At 41.5% G+C, this 19264-nt stretch overlaps 1 protein-coding gene across 7 annotated transcripts in view; it reads left to right on the top strand.

Annotated features, from left to right (window-relative positions):
- Positions 1 to 281: 281 nt before the first annotated feature.
- The window catches only part of SUMF1 (sulfatase modifying factor 1), a 451940-nt gene continuing 432957 nt past the window's right edge, over positions 282 to 19264 (top strand). For 5 of the 7 annotated variants that reach the window (XR_003435893.1, XR_003435891.1, XR_003435892.1 and 2 more), the window contains exons 1-3: positions 295 to 588; positions 9421 to 9594; positions 12774 to 12848. Coding sequence is in view for 4 of the 7 variants with exons in the window: in XM_027121449.1 (XP_026977250.1) it covers positions 319 to 588; positions 9421 to 9594; positions 12774 to 12848 (519 nt within the window). In the remaining 3 variants the exon portion in view is untranslated. Of the gene's footprint in view, positions 589 to 9420; positions 9595 to 12773; positions 12849 to 19264 lie in introns of all 7 variants that reach the window. The other 2 variants (XM_027121447.1, XM_027121450.1) reach the window with 2 other exon arrangements.

The following is a 19264-nucleotide window of genomic DNA, read 5'->3' as shown; positions in this document are numbered from 1 at the left end:
AGGATTAAATGAGATTTCAAAAAATAAAGTGCTCACCTAGTGTATTGCCTGGCACACAACAAATGCTCAATAAACTCGATTATAATTTTTTCAACCTAAAAATAATAATGGGGCGCACAGGCTGCGGAAGGCCAAGACTTTTTGGGTTTTCTTGTTTTCACGTCAGGAGAGCCAAGGAGGAAGGCTCTAAAGGAGAGGTACCTGGAGAGAGGTGGAAAGAGGGCAACTCTTAGGGACACTGAAGTCAGCCTAGGGCTTGGCCCCTTTAAGGAGGGCGGGGCCACGTGACCCAAAGGGTCACATGGCTAGTGGGAAAACATGGCTGCGCCCGCGCTAGGGCCGGCTGGAGGACGAGGCGCCGGGCTCGGTCTCGTTCTCTCTTTGCCTCTGGTCTTGCTGCTGGGCCGGGCGGTGGGGGGCGAAGAGGTCGGGGCCGAGGCGGGCGCGGCGTCCCTCGCGGGCTCGTGCGGTTGTGGCACTCCCCAGCGGCCCGGGGCCCATGGCAGCTCGGCGGCCGCGCACCGATACTCGCGGGAGGCGAACGCCCCAGGCTCGGTAGCCGGAGAGCGACCGTTCCCGCCCACCAAGGTGCTCTCTTGGTTCCTTAACGACGGGTGGGGGGCGCCGGGTTCCTCGACAGGGTTGGGATGGGTAAGGCCAGGGGTTGGAGGAAGGCAAGTAAAGATTATAATTACATTGCCAAATCGCGCACTTGCAGATCCAGTTTGTTGAGAAGTTCTTCCGCCCTCCGAAACGGGTGGGTCTTGGGGCTCTGCGTAATGCTGAGCATTAGGGAGTTTGGTTTGAGGACAGTTGTCTTTCCTTTTCTTACCTCTTATCTCCTGCTTCCTCGTTCTTGCACCCTGTGTTTTTGATGAGGTTCTCAGAATTTTAAGTCAGATAGATGTGGGTTTAAGTCCTGCGTTCCTCTCATTAATTGTGAAGGAATCAGGACACTGGGTGTCAGTGTCTCTAACCTTGTTGTTTACTTATCAGTAGTCTCTGACAGTAGACTCTGCTTCTTGACGACAAGGACTTGTTTTATTTATTCTGCTATTCCTAGCACTTTAGTACATGGGAAAGACTAAGTAAACAGTAGTTGTTTTATTACTATCGTTTATCTATACCTTGCACAGTGCCTGAATGTTTTATGTGCTAGGATATGTAAATAATAACATTAATAATAACTATTATTTAGTTCTTAGTTAAAACAAAAAATCAGTAACTGTTCCTTAGTTCTTACCATTCCAGGTATTTTGCATATTGGTATGGTTGTGAAAACAACTTAGATCTGCTGACTCCCAAAGTTCTTCTTCTTGAATACTAGTACACCCTTTCCAGCTTTTTCTGTCCAAGTTTTTTTTTTTCCTGTGGGTTAATTCTGACCAATTTTCAGTTCTTAGGTGAGAGGTAACATCCTCCTGCAGGCCTTACCTGACCTCTTTCCTTCCTTCCCCTTCAGTATTTCCATATGCTGCCGCAGTTGTACCTGTTTGCTCTGACATAACCATTACTGAAGATATTTGTCTGTTGGTGTCTCTCCCCAGCTAGGTTGTGAGAGGGAGGGGAGTCAGGACTATAATTTTGTGACTTGGGTATAGTGTTAGGAGGTTGGTAGCTGGACTTCTCATTGTTTCTCCATCCTGTATAATCACTGGCCTTTAAAATGTTTCCTGTTGTTCCTCAGAGGATTCCCTGCATTATTAGTGTTTATCTTTTGTGTTGTGGGGAGCCTTGGTTACAGTTGTAGTGTGTGTTGGCCATACTTGATTTTAGTTCCTCTATAACTTGAATGGTAATTGATAATCAGTTTCTCCCTCCTCCTGCAGGGAAAGCCCTCTGGTTATCTGCTTTGTAACTAACAGGGGCGCTGTCTTATTTGCATGTACATTGGTCTGTGTCAAACTTTTGCCGAGAACCTTCTGGCCAGTACTGAACATTCCTCATTTTAAATGCTCCAATGTCCTATTGATTCCAGAATCTGATGTACGTATCATTATAAGATATCCATTTTTCATCCCTTTAGAGTGGGTTCACGTCTGGACTGAGTATTGTGTGGGTCATCTTTGGCCATATCTTGCATTCATTTTATAAAGGGAAAAATATATAATTAATTAACTTATATTTTGTATATGTGCATTTATTTTATGTTTGTCTTCCCTTGCACTCAGTTTCTATAATGTTTGGCAGCATCCCAAGTTATTAGTAAACTAGCAGTTGTTGAGAACACAGCTCACAAGCCTTCAAGGACTCTTAAACTTAATGCTTGAACCTGAAGTAGACTTCTTATCAAGACAAAGGAATTCCTAGGAGGCTGTTCTTTGTCTCTCTGTTTTCCTTGGTTTCAGATGTTTTAGTTCATGTGCAGATGACTTTGGTCTAATTCTGACACTTAGCCATTTATTCTGAATTCAGGAAGTCCAATATTATGTGAGATACATGGTCGTAGTGATAACCTTTTATTTTCTTAATTTTCTTTCTTTTTTTAAATAAAAGGATTATTTTTTTGAGCAGTTTTAGGTTCACAACAAAATTGAGAGGAAGGTAAAGAGATTTCCCATATACCTACTGCCCCAACACAGGCATAGCCTTGCCCATTATCAAGATCCTCCACCACAGTGGTACATTTGTTACAATTGATAAACCTACACCGACATATCATAATCACCCAAAGTCTGTGCAGTTGACCCTTGAAAAACATGTGGGTTAGGGGCACTGGCCCCCTGCGTGGTCAAAAATCCTAGTATAACTTTACAGTTGGCCTTCCATACCTGTGGTTCTGCATTCCAGGATTCAACAAAGTGCAGGTCATGTAGTACTGAAGTATGTATCTATTGAAAAAATCTATGTATAAGTTGACCCTCGCAGTTCAAATCCGTGTTGTTCAGGAGTCAACTGTAATTTACATTAGGGTTCACTGTTGGTGTTGAACATTTTATAGGTTTGGATGAATGTACAGCGACATACGTCCATCACTATAGTATCATACAGAATATTTTTATTGCCCTAAGAATCTTCTGTGCTCTGCCTCTTCATCCCTCTCCCTCCTCCCAAGTGGCCACCACTGATCTTTTTACTGTCTCCATAAGTTTTGCCTTTTCCAGAATGTCTTATAGTTGGAATCATATAGTATGTAGGCTCTTCAGATTGGCTTCCTTCACTTAGTAATATTCATTTAAGTTTCCTATGTGTCTTTTCATAGCTTGATAGTTCATTTATTTTTCATGCTGAATAATAATGTATTGTCTGGATGTACCACAGTTTATCCATTCACCTACTGAGAGGCATCTTGCTTGTTTCTGAGTTTTGGCAATTATGAATAAAGCTGCTATAAAAATCTGGGTGCAGGTTTTTTGTGTGGACATAAAATTTTCAACACCTTTGAGTAAATACCAAGGAATGTGATTGTTGGATCATATAGCAAGAGTATGCTTAGTTTTGTAAGAAACCACCAAACTGTCTTCCAAAGCGGCTGTACCGTTGTGCATTCTAACTAGCAAGGCATGAGAATTCCTGTTGCTCCACACCCTTGTCAGCATTTGGTGTTGTCAGTGTTTCAGATTTTGGCCATTCTAAGGTATGTAATGGTATGTTGTTTTAATTTTGCATTTTTTGGTTGACATACTGAGCATCTTTGCCGCCTGTATATCTTCTTTGGAAGGTCCTTGGCCCATTTTTAATTGTATTATTTGTTTTCTTATTGTTGAGTTTTAAGAATTGTTTATTTTGGATAACAGTCCTTTATCAGATGTGTCATCAGCAACTATTTTCTCCCAGTCTGTTGCTTGTCTTCTCAATCTCTTGACATTGTCTTTTGAAGAGTGGTCTCTGTCTAGATTCTTTTTTTTTTTTTTTTTGCCCGTGGATGTCCAGTTGTACCAGCATTTGTTGAAGAGACTGCCTTAGCTCCATTGTATTGTCTTTGCTCCTTTGTCAAAGATCATTTGATTTTATTTATGGAGGTCTATTTCTGGTCCCTCTCCGCTGTTCCATTAATATGTTTGGGTGTTCTTTAACTAATACATGTCTTGGCTACTGTAGTTTTATAGTAAGTTGCATAGTGTCTTTCCTCCAACTTCGTTTTTCTCATCAATATTGTGTTGGTTCTTCTGGGTCTTTTGCCTCTCCATATAAACTTGAGTATCGTATTGTTCATATTGATCAAATAACTTGCTGGGATTTGGATTGAGGTTGTACTGAATCTATTTTTGTTTTCCGTTTATTTAGTTTAATTCAATAAATACTTATTTGGTACACGTATTATATAAGACTCTGTCCTGTGTTCTGGGCTTATAGAAAAGAAAGACCTATGCCCTACCCTCAAGGCATTGACTTGTTGGTAGACCTCTCTCTCTCTCTTTCTGTCTCTCTGTCTGTCTGTCTGTCTGTCTCTCTCTCTCACTCTCTCTCTCTCACACACACACACACACACACACAATCACAGTTATATGCAAGCATCATTTTTCTATAGTGACAGTCCTATAGGAGGAGTATGTACAAAGCACTTGGAGAAGAAGAAAGGATTCTTGTTTCCTGGACAAGTCAGGAAGTGCTCAAAGAAAAGACCACATTAGGCTAGGCCTTGGAGGAGACATTTTCAGGAGTTAGGGATGGAAGGGCAGATTGAAGGACATTGCGAGAAGGAGAATAGCATGGGTACAAATGAAGCATTGTACAAGTGCATGGTGTGTTCTGGGATATGTAAGTAGTTTAAGGTTTCTGGGGGTGACATTTTCACCCTTTTTAATGTAACACTTTTTAGGTGTGAGTCTTTTTTAAAAAATATTTTAATCAATTTAATGAACACTTGCCAAGTGCTATTTACAGAGAAGTAAATAGCACTGGGCTTTACCCTCAAGGAATTTAGGTTTCATTAGAAAGTTATGGCAGTAAGAATTGTCTGGGAAACAATATAGATATTTTCAAATTTTACTTAACTTCCCTCTGGTTAAAAACTATACAATGCTCCTTGAGAAAACTATTCTAACAATGTTCTGTACAGCTTATTATTTTATAAAAAGGTATCAAAATGTTTTAATCTCCATGTATCTTTTAAAAGAGTTGTTTGAAAAGGCATTGAAGATCATGAGACAATAAAATTGTACGTGGTATCTCTGTATATGTGGGTAAAGTCAGTCAGTTTCCTGTCTGAGGATGGTTTGATCGGGTAATGCTTACCCAGGTGTCAAGACACGATTGAATACCATCTCTTCTATGACCCCTTTCCTCCAGGAAGAAGTGGTGTTTCTGTCCTCTAAATTCTCATAGCATTTTGTCAATGTCTGATGGAAACTTGTATATTTTCTGTAAAGTAGTGTTATTTGTGTAATTGTCTGATATCTCTTTCTACACGGGAAGCAATTTTTTAGACCTGTTTTAATGTCTGTATCCTCCAAGCGCTTTACACATTTAGGCATCGTGTAACAATTTCTGGAATGATCTTTTACCTTTTTTTGTTGGTTACAATATTGAGAAACTGCCAGGGGAATTAAGGGTATGAGTTACTTTTTAAAGAAACCTTTGGAAAGCAGTCTTTTTGCTGTATCTTATCCTCCCCAGGATCCTGTGAGATATTATCCCCCACTTTACAGATGTGACAACTGAGGCTGAAGAGAATCATGAAATCCCCGGGCTTGAAGGAACTTTAATGCCATTTCATCTATGATTAGTGTCAGTAGAGTGACAGGATGATATAGGTAGGTAAGCCCTGCATAGATAGATAAGACAGCAGCTTGTGGGCAGATCCAGGGAGCTTGCGTCTCTTGTTATTCACCCAGCTTTCTGCGGAGCCTTTACCTTTTTACTTAGGTTTGAGGAGAGGAAAGAAGGAAAAAGGAGAAGTGCTACACAAAAGAGTTGCCTGTAAACTTATTTCATTTTTGTGTGTAAAACAAAAGTCCCACAGAAGCAAGTGAAAGAAGAGATTCTTAAAACTAGCTTAGTAGGCTGATAAAGAAGTGTGGGTAGGGACGTTTATGGGCTCTCATGGCTGGGCAGTTCACGTGCAGATATGGTCCCAGACACAGCTGGATGCAGGGCCTCAGGCAGCATCTCCAGATCTCTCTTTTTGGCTCTCTCGGCAGCTCCTCTTTCTTCTATGTTGGCTTCATTTTTAGGTAGTATTCCTTCTAATGATCAAAGAGCTGGAAGAGAAAGAGTTTTCTTTCCCTCATAGCTCCAGCAAAAGTTCTGAGATTAACTTTGATTGGGTCGTGGGCCTATCCCTGATTACATCTCTGTGGTCAAAAGAATGTGGTAATTGGCTAGGCCTGAGTCATGGGGCAGGGGCGGGGTGTGTGTGTGGCGGGGGGGAGTGGGGGGCATGCAGCAGCGTCATCCAGCTCCACCTGAGACATGTACTTAGTTGAAGAAGTGGTTTTCAAAGAGATGTCACTTGCTCTTACAAGAACAGGAGGGAATGGGTGCCAGGTGGGCAAAAATCATAGATGTCCACTGCACCTGGCCAGAGTGTGTAGCTCAGATATGGTCCTAGTGATAAGAGAGTTGCTTTGACTCACCTGTCCTTTTGGCTTGCTTGGCAGTGGCAGAAACTGATGTGCCAGAAGGGGTTTTAACTTACCTCCAAGGACGAATGGATTGTTTGAATCTGGACCTTCATGAAGGTCCGCACTGATCAAAACGGTTCTTTGTATTTGGTTTAGGAGTGTGAGACCTGATGCTCTGGATTTCACTAGAACGACATTCTACATTTGTAGGACAGAGACTTCATCAGTGAAAATTGGGAATTATGATACAGTCAGAGCCATGCAGGCTATTTTTATCTATAGCCTCCAGAATGGAAACTTGGCTTATTCATTGCTGGCTATCTCTGATGGTTAATGAAAGAAAAAAAATTAGGCCTGGAGTCCACAGTGGAAGTTGTGATTGTATTAGCATTGTTGGTGCTCACCTTGAGGGAGAGTGGGATGAAAAACTGAGATAATTGTAAAACTTCATTGGGAACAATGGGCATAGTTTCCTATAGGCCTTGTGTTTGCACCTTGGGATGAACAGCCGTTCTGAGAAAAGGACCTACTTGTCTGCTGCTGGAAAGCTTTTTTTTTTTCTTAAAGTCCTTTAGGAAATATGAAACCTTTTATTAGATCATTTTAATAATCATTTTAAGCTTTCGTCTGCAGGCTTCTATTTTTCTTCTTCTTTGCAGAGCTGCTTGAAATTCTGACTTCTCATCTCGATTGAGGAATCTTGTGTCCCAGATGCTTGGAGAATAATGAGAATAATGTGGGAACCTAGTTCAGTCTTTGAGCAGAGTCTCTTAAACAGGTTTCACTGTGATGCAGGCATGCTATCCATGTCTGGGATGGTGTTATAAAAGAAAGAGAATTTTTATAATTAGGAATAATTCAACTGATACATTTTTCATTGTATCCGTGATGTCACTCTTTCAGTCAACGAAGTTTCTTCATCCATCCATCCCCCCCACTCCCTTCCTTCCTTCCTTCCTTCCTTCTTTCCTTACTTGCCGTGCACCGTACTAGGAGCTGGGGACATAGAAGTGAAAACTTTATTTCTGGTCCCCAAGGAGCCTGGGATCTAGGGCAGGTAAAAACAAGCCATTAAAGTATGTACAGTGTGTGTCGGTTGTTTAGAGAGGTGTTTATAAGAGGATCCCAAATGAGGGGGATATGCCCAGCCAGCAGAGGGAAATGTAGGCAGGAAAGGCCTTCTGTAGGAGGTGATCGTTGAGCATTGATGTTATTCACAAGAGATGAAGTGCAGGTGGAGTACAGGGTGAGAGAGGTGGGGAGAGATTAGGCTCTGATGCTGAGATATTTAACCCTCAAAGGTGCTGGGGATCCCTGAAGAATTTAAGTAGGAAAGAGGTATAATCAGATTGACACTTTATTGTTTGTTATTTTGAATAGAGTACATGGTTTTAAAATTACAAAAAAAATTCTGTAGAAGGGTGTATAGTGAAAAATTTTCCACTTTCGTAATAACCTTCCCCTCAGACAACCACTGCATGAGTTTCTTGAATACCTTCCCAGAGCCGTGTTCTGCAAATGTAAGCAAATACAAAAAAATATGTGAATCTGTGTTCTCCTGCCCACCTCCTTTTCATGCAAATGATAACACACCATGCTTTCTAGGGTGCACCTTGCTTTGTTCACTTTGCTCTTCATCGTGGTGAGATCTCTCCATATCAATATATTAAAAGTGTCTTTTTATTCCTGGTGTTTTCCTTCTTTTCCTTTTCTTATGGCTGCCTAATTTTCCATTTTCTGGGTGGCCCACAATTTAGTTAATCATTCCAATATTGAAAAATATTTAGGTTGTTTCCAGTCTTTTTCTGTTCCAAGCAGAGCCTCAGTAAGTTGTGTGGGATACAGAAGACAGATATTTTGAAAAGTTCAGTAGGGGCTTAAATACTTGTATGAATGATTGAAAGGAAGGTTGATGGCTTAGAGAGGAGCCGGGAGAAATGTGAAGGGATGAGACTGGAGGCAAGGAGACAATTGTGAGGCTACAGCATTAATCGAGGAAAAGAAAAGGGGAGAGGACAGAGGGATGTATATTTAGGATACCCAGTAAAACTGGATGACTGCTGTAATGTTGGATTTCCCAAGTGATGCTGAGGATGGACCTGTGTATCTTAACTGAAAATTTTCGGTGTGATCCTCAGATCTTATGTTTAGTGCTAGAAAAACATGTGAACAAAGCAGCCTCGGTTGCTACCCTCTTGGTGTTTAGAGGTTATGTGAAACAGTAGATAGGAACAATTAGAGTTTTAATAAGGTATTAAATAAGGACAAGACATGGTCCTCTAGTAAACCTTTTAGATTTTCCATTTCAATGATTTGTCTTTTCCATTATCATTGGGAACCTAGATTCACTCAGTGGGTTTTTTAATATATTATATATGGGGACTTCCCTGGTGGTCCAGTGGTTAAGACTGCGCTTCCACTGCAGGGGGCGCGGGTTGCCCTGGTCGGGGAACTAAGATCCCACATGCCGTGTGGCCAAAAAAAAAAAAAAAGTTAAAAAAAAATATTGTATTTGGCATTTTTATATTTGCTTTTAAAAATAATTTTAAAGAAATATGGACATAATAAAGGACAAAAATGCACAAATGTATAAAGAAGTGGAATATTCTCCCTGCCTCTGCACTGCAGCCATTAGCAGCTTGGTGACTGTTGCTCCAGACCTGTTTCCATGGCGTGTGCAGATGTGTATTATGTAGTGTTTTTCCTAAAGAAATCACTACCCTAAAGAATTTTCACTTCTTTTTGTGACTAACCATTCATTGGAGTACGCCATGATTTTACTTACTTCACAGTGGCTTTTGTGGCGGAGGTTGGCTCGCTGTTGGGTGCTTACTGTGTGCTGGCGCTCTACACTTGACCCAGGTTCACTCTGGCGGTGACGGCCTGACTTCCCGTGTTTCCCCTTTTGCTGCAGATGGTCCCCATCCCTGCCGGAGTATTTACAATGGGCACAGATGATCCTCAGATAAAGCAGGATGGGGAAGCACCTGCGAGGAGAGTTGCTATTGATGCCTTTTACATGGATGCCTATGAAGTCAGTAATGCTGAATTTGAGAAGTTTGTGAACTCAACTGGCTATTTGACAGAGGTAATGGGGTTGGAATGGGGAGGAAGAACTTTATCAGTTGACCGCTTTTTCCTATGTGCCCAGTGCTGTGACAGGCATTTTCTGTATATTTCATGTAATTTTTGTTCTCATAGCGACCCAGTGAGGCAGCTTAGTTTTCAGGTGGCAAACTGGGGATTAGCAAAGTGATTTGCCCCGAGTCCCACAGCTGGTTAGTGGCGGAGCTGGGATTCAGGCCTGGCCAGTGTGACCCCAGGAGCTGTCTTCTTAACCGTTATGCTCTAGTGTGTCAGTGCTTTAATCTTCCAAAGAGCGTCACTGTCCTCTCAGGCTTTTTGAGATGATAGCATGTAAAGTAAGGCCACTTCTCCCTCTCAAAAAATTATAGTTTGGATGTTCCAGAAGCATTGCATAATTCATAAGTAATAGATGCAGAAGTGCAGCTTTTCATTTTTGTGGTTTTATTCCAGTGCCTGATGACTTATAAGCTTTGCTTTGGCAGTTCCAGGCTTTATCCTGTGGTCACTGAATCACAGAGCAAGGTTCTGCAAGTGGATGTTTGTCCTAAACGGGAATAGGAAGAGAGAGGCTTTCTAGTTTATGAAAGTTTCTGTGAGTGTCTAAAATATCCTTGTTATGTAGGTTTCCCATTTTTTTCTTACCAAAGGACTCTACCCTACCCTTGTCTTCAGTTTGTGGAGTCCCTGTCCTTGTTTTTGTTTTTTTCCAGGCCAGAACATCTTCCTTTCTTTAAAAAAAAAAATTTCAGAGCGAATGCTGAAAGCAAAACAGCATCCAAATTTGGTTTTGCATTTCTTTGGAATTTCTTAAAATATACAAAGTAGTTGTCTTTTTGGACCTATTTGTAGTAAGAAGTTGCTGTTCCTTTTGTTTCATGAGGATACTCTCAGATCAGGTTCCTCAGTAGTCTGATGAAGTTAGAAGTGGGCTTCGAAGGCAAGAAGCTTCCCTTAGACTAGGGTTCCCATCAAGACTAGATAGAATAAGCAGAGTTTAGGGCATCTAGGAGCATGGATGGGGAAATACTGCATCTGGATTTCTATTACCCTCTAACTGAAGTTCAGCATTTCCTTCAGTTAGGAATAGACAACATACCACAGTAGTGGCAGCAGTGCCTATGACTTTATCACCAATAGAAATCACAGACATTTTGTATCCCATTATTGTTGTTGCAGAGATCATAAAATATTGTTTGTCTTCATCCTCACTTTAGAAATGATAATTATGAGGCCTGCCACTAGATCTTATTTAATGTATTATTTATACATATTTATATTTAATGTATAGATATATATAACATATATGTATATGTTACTATAGCACAAATTAGTTTTACTAATATTTCGATATAACTAGTTTTCTTTGTAATTGTATTGATTTTATTTTATACACGTAAACATTTCATTCTGAGAAGGAGATCCTTAAGCTTCACCATACTGCCAAAGGGGTCCAGGGCACAAAAAGGGTTAAAACCCCTGCTTTGGATAAAATACTTCATATTATTATGGCATTCATGTTTCTTTTCTTCCATTTCTCCAACTTCATTTTATATCACATTTCCCTTGCTCACCATGTTCTAGCCCTGCTGTTCTTGGTTCTATTCCTTGCAGACTTGACACTCTTTCCCATCTTAGGGGTGCAGCCCATACTTTCCCCCTGCTTGGAATTTCCTGACCCCATTGCCTGTCCCCCTTTTGCGTGGCTGGCTCCTTCTCATTCTCGAGTCATCTCAGCTTAAACATCCCTCTCAGGGAGGCTTCCTCTGCCCACCCTATCAAAAGGAGGCTTCTCTCTATACTCTCTGCCTTACAGGGTCAAGTAAAGTTGTAATTATATTCTTCCTTTCTTTGTTTGACTTGACTTTTGTTTGTGGCCCCATATGTGAGTGCTCTAAGGACAGAGACCATGCCTCTGTAATACTGACCTTGTATCTCTGTCATTTAGCCCAAAGCCAGGCTTCTGATAGGTGTTTGGTACATGTTGTTGAGTGAAGGAATGGTCTGGGTTCTCAGGCATGGTGATGCTACAAGGGAATACAGAAATAAGAGCTGGGGTGGAGAAAAGATGATGAGCTCTAATCAGCAAAAGGAGTTTGAGGTGCTCCTAAAGCTGGAAATACAGGGATCTAGTAGGCCGTTAATATCATGTGGTGAGGAGAGGAGAGGACTGGAGGTGGAGATACGAACATCATTTGAAATGCCGGTGGTGATTAAAATCATGGGATTTCAAGAGTTTGTCCAGCAGCAGGTCAGTGTATCTCATCGTGTGATCTCTTAGACCACCTGTATTAGAATCACCAGCTTATCTGTACACACGGGCAGGTTCCTTGGCCTCACCCCAGACCTACAGAATCAGAACCTCTGGGCTTGGGGAGCAGTGCTGTGTAGCTATAACAAGCTGGCCAGGTGATCTCAACTGCACAAAGCCTGAGGGCCACTGGTGTAGAGTAAGAAGAGCAGAGAGCCGGGGCAGAGTGCTGGGGAGGAACAGTGTCTTGGGGCAAGAAGAAGTGCCCATGTATTTCAGGAGATGAGAAGGAGTCTGAAATGGAGGAAGAAAACTAGAAGAGTAGAATTATGGAGACCAAGAGACTACATTGGGTGTTTCCAGAACTGGGGTCATATGCAACAAAGAAAACCAGGTAGATATGGACTTGAGACAGTAATGGTAAATAAAAATGATTAAAATACAGATTTCCATCTGGTGCTTGAATTGGCCACTTGAGATGTATAAGCACAGTGGACACGTCAGTGGAGTGTGTCAGAATATCAACAAACAGGGCCATTTACTTCTTTTAGCTAGGTTCCAGGAGCAGAACAAAGGACAAAGGTTGATTATGTAATCTGACATGTAAAGAATCCTGTTATTTTCCAAAGTCATTTGTAATACTTGGGGAGATGTGTTTCCATCAACAGAAACAATCACAGTCTCAGTAGCTAATCTCTTCCAGTCTGCCTTCTTATCAGCTAAATGAGCCTTAAATAAAAATGGTCTCTCTAAGTGACAGTAACCTGTTTTAACAGGAAGCCACATGCTTTTAGGTCATTTGGGAGGTTATAAGACAAATCTAAGTTCATTTGGACAAGAAGAACCCCTTTAGTAGTGTACAGAGAAAATGGCACATGTGAAATATGTTACTACAACCTTTTCTGGATTTTTATTTCCTTCCTTTCCTTTAGGCTGAGAAGTTTGGTGACTCCTTTGTCTTTGAAGGCATGTTGAGTGAGCAAGTGAAGTCTGATATCCAACAGGCAGTAAGTAATGTTTAAACAGGCTCTCATATTTCTCTGTTGCTCATTGGAAAGGGCTTGGGTGAAAAATCCAAACTACCAGCCCCCCCCCCCCCCCCCCCCCCCAAAATAAACGCCTCACCATTTTCCTGCTATAGATTTGACCGTAGAACAGGCCTATGGGACCAGGGCACCTTATCTTGAGGAAAATGGCACAAACCTGGGACAGTATCTGAAGTGTTAGGTCTGACGTGAGCTTCTGTCTTGTGCACCTGAGTATAAGTGGAGCTCAGCTGGGCTTTAGACACTTCTGGGTTTCTTTTGCTCATAGCCATTTCTAGAATGGAGGGTTAAATGTGCATGTTTTTTACTTCTATTCTTAAAGTCTTGGTCTCATCAGGTTCTGGTATGGAGAGAGAGCTTCCTATTTAAACATTCCTGAATTCACTTGATCAGAGTAGTAGTTATGAAAGGGGCCCTTTGCTGTGGATGTACACAGGAAATTGAACCCAGGACCTGGTCCTTACCATCCACGGTGTACCTTCTCTCATAAAGGGATCCAGGGAAATCATGGAGACTGGACTAGGTCTCCATAAGCCCCTGTGTGGTGAGTGGAACTTGGGATTTCTGTTGCAGACACTTCAGTAGGCTTGTGTATGTTTGGGAATTTGTCTACTCACATGTCTCACGAGAAAGCAAAATATACGAGGAGAGGAGTGTGGGTAAGCTGGGAAGCTGAGGGTTCACAGAACAGGGATGGCTGAGGGCACAGAGCAGCAGGAGGTGGGAAGAGAGGAGGGGAAACGGGGCCAGCTGACCCAAGGGAGACTGTTAAGACACAGACATCGAAGACAGGAATTCAGCACTCATCTTCCTTTGTTATACAAGTTCCCTTTTAGCTCCTGCCTGAATCTCATCTTTATGTGTTGGGGTCACTATTCTCTGGCGAGCAGCAGTGCCAGAAAAATTAAACATTCCTGGCTCGGGTTTGCTTTCTCTTCAAACTCGTAGCAAAACTTGGGGGGGGAAAAGATGAGGTAGAAGCAGATTTGCTCTCAAGTCGTTTATAGGAGAATCAGGCCACTTTTATGTATGTATTTTAGAAAAATGTTTTAAAAACATGACTGAATTCCATCTGAATTTCAGAGTTTTCTTGGCTTGCTACAAGTTTATATTATAAGTCTATTATATAACCTGATTACCCCCCCGCCGTTTCTTTTAAAGGGCTTTGAGGTCAGATTGGCTTAGTGCTGATGAGCCAGTAGCTCAGGATGTGGTGCCTTGTTTTATGATGGGGAGTTCAGCTGGGGGAGGGCCTTTGCACTTATTTTTGTAATTTGTGCTTTCCGATACAAGGCCTCCTGTCACTTGAGAACCTCTGAGCACATTAGGCATAAAGGCAGAGGCAGAGGATTACTGGGCTCTGACGGTGCCCTCTTAAGTCCATAGTGAAGTGTGTGTGCTGGTAACTAGGATGAAGATAAGCAGCTCTTACCGGGTCGTAGTGTTGGTCTCTTGCTTAAATGCTCATAATGGAAAAGCAGACCTTTTAAGCATGTTTAGAAAGGGTTGGAACAAGTGAAATGAATCTGTTGGTGATCCGAGAGAGCTAAGTTTTTGTTTTTAGGTCTTGGCCTACCCTAATGCACCAGATCTGTTTTTAACCCAGTGTTTCCAGAAGTGTAGGATAGGAGATGGTCCATGCGGTGACTTGAAGTGAAGCAGGTGACTTAAGCTGGTACATGGCCAAACGTAAGAGAATCCTGAATCACATTGTCTCAGGGCTCTTTCAAGGCCTGATTAAGTTGAGAAGAAAGTCTCATTTGAGCGCTGGCCTGTCACTAGCACTCAACGGCACTTGTTAATCTCCTTTTTAACACAGAAAATAGGCCTCAGAACCTTCCTCAGGCTTCAGTGGCTGGCTGGAATTTAATAAGACGGTTTATGTTTGTGTACATTTTATTTACTTTTAAAATTTTTGTTGGAGTATGGTTGCCTTACAATGTTGTGTTAGTTTCTGCTGTACAGCCAAGTGAATCAGCTACACGTACACATATATCGCCTCTTTTTTGGATTTCCTTCCTATTTAGATCTCCACACAGCATTGAGTAGAGCTCCCTGTGCTATACCGTAGGTTATCATTAGTTATCTATTTTATACATAGTAGTGTATATATGTCAATCCCAATCTCCCAATTCATCCCACCCTCCCTTTCCCCCCTTGGTGTCCATATGTTTGTTCCCTACATCCGTGTCTCTATTTCTGTTTTGCAAATGGGTTCATCTGTATGTACGTTTTAAATGTGATTATTTTATAAGATTGTTTACTTTCACATAGTTGTTTTAGATGTTTACTATCGTGTAATTATTTTAAATGTTTCATATAATTATTTAAAATAAATGTCATTATTTTAAATGTCATAAATGTTCTCTTATGATAGGTAACACTAGTGATATAACTTTTCCTTATTAGAAAAAGGCTTTTTATTGTAAAAGAAAAGTCAAATACAGAACATCAGGCAAAGCAAATGTGTAGCTTTACTGTGTTATTTTTAAACAAACATGATCGTAACCTTCCCTTAAGTCAAGAATTAGGATTTTGCTCCCTGCCCCAGCGATCCCATCCACGAGCCACATTCTTAGCATCACCCCCTCTGTCCCTGAAGTAGCCACTGTCTTGCTTTTTAAAGTAGATGCTTCCCTGCATTTCTTTATAGTAATATTGCCAGGTGTGCATCTCAAGACTAGCAATGTTTATTCTTGTCTATTTAAAGGAAATTTGTGTCTTTTAAGACTCTTTTAATCAGTGGATTTCCCTTCCATTACTCTGCTCCTCCCCAGCCCCTGGCCCTTGCCCCCCTTTTTTTCCCTAACAATTTATCTGTGGAAGAATCCAGGTTGTTTTAGCGGTAGGCTTTCCCACAGTCTGAATTTTGCTGCCTGCACTGTCCCAGTACAGCTCACCTTTCCTCTCTGTCCTGCAAGTTGGTAGCTGGATCGCCAGGCCTGATCAGACTCATGTTTGGACCCTATGGCAAGACCTCAGATAGTGACGTGTTCTTTCACTACGAGGCACCTAATGTCTTCTTCTCCCTCTTTTTGTGATGTTACCTGCTGTTAGTGCTCAGTGCCTAGACCCATTAATTCACTGGGAGTGGGAAGATTCTGATAATCTAATAGGTTTTTTTTCATTTATTAATTGAGATACTTTTATAAAGAGATGGTTGCCTCGTCTGCTATTTTCTTTTTTTTTTTAAGTGACCAGTTAGGTTTCTTTTTAAAAAAATTAAACATTTAAAGAATATTGTAAATTACATGCAGTTGTGAGAAATAATACAGAGATCCTGTGCACCTTCCCCCCAGTTTCCTTCAATGATAACATCTTGTATAACTATAGTACAGCTTTACAACCAGGAAACTGACAGTTGACACAGCCCACTTACCTTTGTCTGGTTTTAGCAGTTTTATATGTATTCATTTGTATGTGTGTATTTAGTTGTATGCAGTTTTATCACAAATGTAGATTTGTATAATCACCAGATTAAAAAATTATCTTCATGAACCTATGGATTTAAAAATATTTTATGGGTTTTATTCACTTGGAATCATGATACCTTTTGAATGTCAAATTTTCCTATTTTGGGGTATTGAGTGCCTCTTTAAGTTCTTGTGAGTTCTTTTTTTCTTCTCTTTTTAAAACAGCTTCATTGAGATATTTATTATCCCACAGAATTCACCATTTAAGTGCACAATTTATTCAGCTTTTTCTGGTGCATTTATAGAGTCGTGCAGCCGTCACCACCATCCCAGTGCAAAACATATCCACCAGCCCAAAAGGAACCATGTGCCCGTTTGCAGTCCCTCCTCATTCCCACCCCGAGCCTTAAGCAACTGTCCTGAGTCCTTTTGGAGTAACCCTAGTCGTCTTTCAGTGCTTCCTTGCTTTCTATAATGACCCCCTGGCCTGGAATCAGCCATTTATTTAAGAAACACTAGCACCTTTTAGTAGAAAATAGTATTCCAGGACCCTGTCTAGGTTCTAGGTGTGCTCATTGCCTAAGGTTGGTCATTGTTTCTAGGCCTCTTCCGTGGGCAGAGCTATGATAAAATGCTCTGTGAGTTCATACCGATGTTTCTAGGTTAGGGTTTATAACTTAGCCTGTTTTTGTATTACCTGTATCTTCTTCCTTCCACATCAAGAATCCTGGTTCTCAAGAACACAGGGGATGATAGAATCAGAATAACCTATAATTACTCATTGATTTTATCCCAGCTCTTATACATGGCAGTCTCAAAATAACAAGACTAATGCTACCATCACCAATGGAATTACTGAGACCAGGTCAAAAAAAAAAAATAGCTTTTACATTTGCATTTCCTGTTTCTCTCCCAGTTTTAAAATTGTTGTACTATTTCTGTATTATCAGAGCATGTGTCCATTACATAGAGTACTCACTTCCACAAGTAACTATATGTTTAATGCTTTCTATGTTCAATGTCTCTCTAGTCATTTGGATTAATGAAGCTTTTTCTCTTCTAGATTCTTAAGGAAATGGTCTTGGGGACAGTATTGCCTAGGTTTTGCATATTGTTGACAGTTTGTTATTGCCTGTTAGACTTTAAAGTCAATTTTGCTGGATATGAAATCTGGTTCACTTTTGTTTTTCTTGAGTATCTTATATATGTTATTTTGTTTTCTCTTGGAATAGGCATTACTGTTGAAAGTCTGATGATAGTCAAATTTTCTTTCCCTTGAAAGCTACTTGTTGTTTCTGCCTAGATACCCAAGGATTTTTTTTTTCTTTTTCTTTAGTATCTAGTGATTTTACCAGAATATATCTTGGTGTTTCTTTGTGGGTCAGTATTCTCAGGTATGGGGTGTGTTCTTTTAATATGTAGCTTCAAAAATTTTTTTTCTAATTTCAGGAAATTTTTCTTAAAGTTTTTGCTATTTTTTTCTGTGCCCTTACTTTTTTTTTCTTCTTTAGGAATTCTTAATATATCTGTTTGTAGGATTCATTTTCAGTGTTTATCACTTTTGAATATTTCTATCTCTTTTTTTAAAATTAAATTCTTCCTTTTCATCTTCTTTGTCTCTTAAGTATTCTTGTATTCATTTCTGAACTGACTTTTTCTTTTGTTTTAGTTGTTTCTTGAGTTCTCTACCTCATCTGAGTTTGCTGATTCTGATTTATTCTCATGAATCATTTTCTTAATTCCGCTGACCTCATTTTTTTTTTTTTTTTTTTTTTGCGGTACGCGGGCCTCTCACCGCTGTGGCCTCTCCCGCCGCGGAGCACAGGCTCCGGACGCTCAGGCCCAGTGGCCACGGCCCACGGGCCCAGCCACTCCGCGGCATGTGGGATCCTCCCGGACCGGGGCACGAACCCGCGTTCCCTGCATCGTCAGGCGGACCCTCAACCACTGCGCCACCAGGGAAGCCCCCTGACCTCATTTTGAAATGGCCTAATGCAGGCTTATTTTGAGCATGACTTAACCTTTAGAAGGAGGCGTGGCCCAGGGTAGCTTCTGTAACTTCACAGAACTCTTTCTTCAGTTGTACTCACGTAGGCTTCAAAAATATGGCCTCCTGGGACTTCCCTGGTCGTCCAGTGGTTAAGACTCCGTGCTTCCACTGCAGGGGGCACAAGTTCGATCCCTGGTTGCGGAACTAAGATCCCACATGCCCTGCGTCCAAAAAAAAAAAAAAGTCCTCCTGCTTCCTCAGATTGCCGGCATCTCTCCCCCTCCACTCCTCCTTTTCTCTCTTGTCCCTTGTTTTCTGGAGTTTGATTTCATTCTCTGAGGTTTCTCCTTGGTGAGGGTCTCTTTTCTGGAAGGGAACCCTGGCAGGTCAGTGTAAAGAATTCATAGGGCAAGACTGTTCGAAGGCCTTTATACTCTCTCTCTGCGGGCCCCTTACATACACTCACCAGCAGAGTGGGCAGAATTCCTTCCCGTTTTCAGTGCTTTCTCACACTGTAATTCTCTGCTTTCCGGTGATACCCATTGGCTACTTTGGGATTTTCCTCGTCACACCTCTGATGACTTGCTGTTTCTTCTGCTTTCTCCTGCCCAGCCATAGGCATCATGCAGGTTGTATGGCTATTGGCAGTTTTTCCTCACGTACTTGTATTCTGGCTTTGATTAAGTACCCTGTCACATAGATTGACTCTGCATGTTGTTCTTGGGTTTTTGGTGTTGTTATCCAGTGGTTATCTAGTTGCTCTGTCTTGTGTTTTTTTGGTTTTTTTTCCCGTACGCGGGCCTCTCACTGTTGTGGCCTCTCCTGTTGTGGAGCATAGGCTCTGGAAGCGCAGGCCCAGCGGCCATGGCTCACGGACCCAGCTGCTCAGCGGCATGTGGGATCTTCCCAGACCGGGACACGAACCCGTGTCCCCTGCATCGGCAGGTGGACTCTCAACCACTGCGCCACCAGGG

Source organism: Aethalodelphis obliquidens, unplaced genomic scaffold, assembly GCF_003676395.1.
Source record: "Aethalodelphis obliquidens isolate GAN/ISIS:26980383/991018 unplaced genomic scaffold, ASM367639v1 scaffold22, whole genome shotgun sequence".
NCBI classification, from domain to species: domain Eukaryota; kingdom Metazoa; phylum Chordata; class Mammalia; order Artiodactyla; family Delphinidae; genus Aethalodelphis; species Aethalodelphis obliquidens.
Note: the sequence above shows the minus strand (reverse complement) of the source record. Positions and strands in the feature narration are given on the sequence as shown.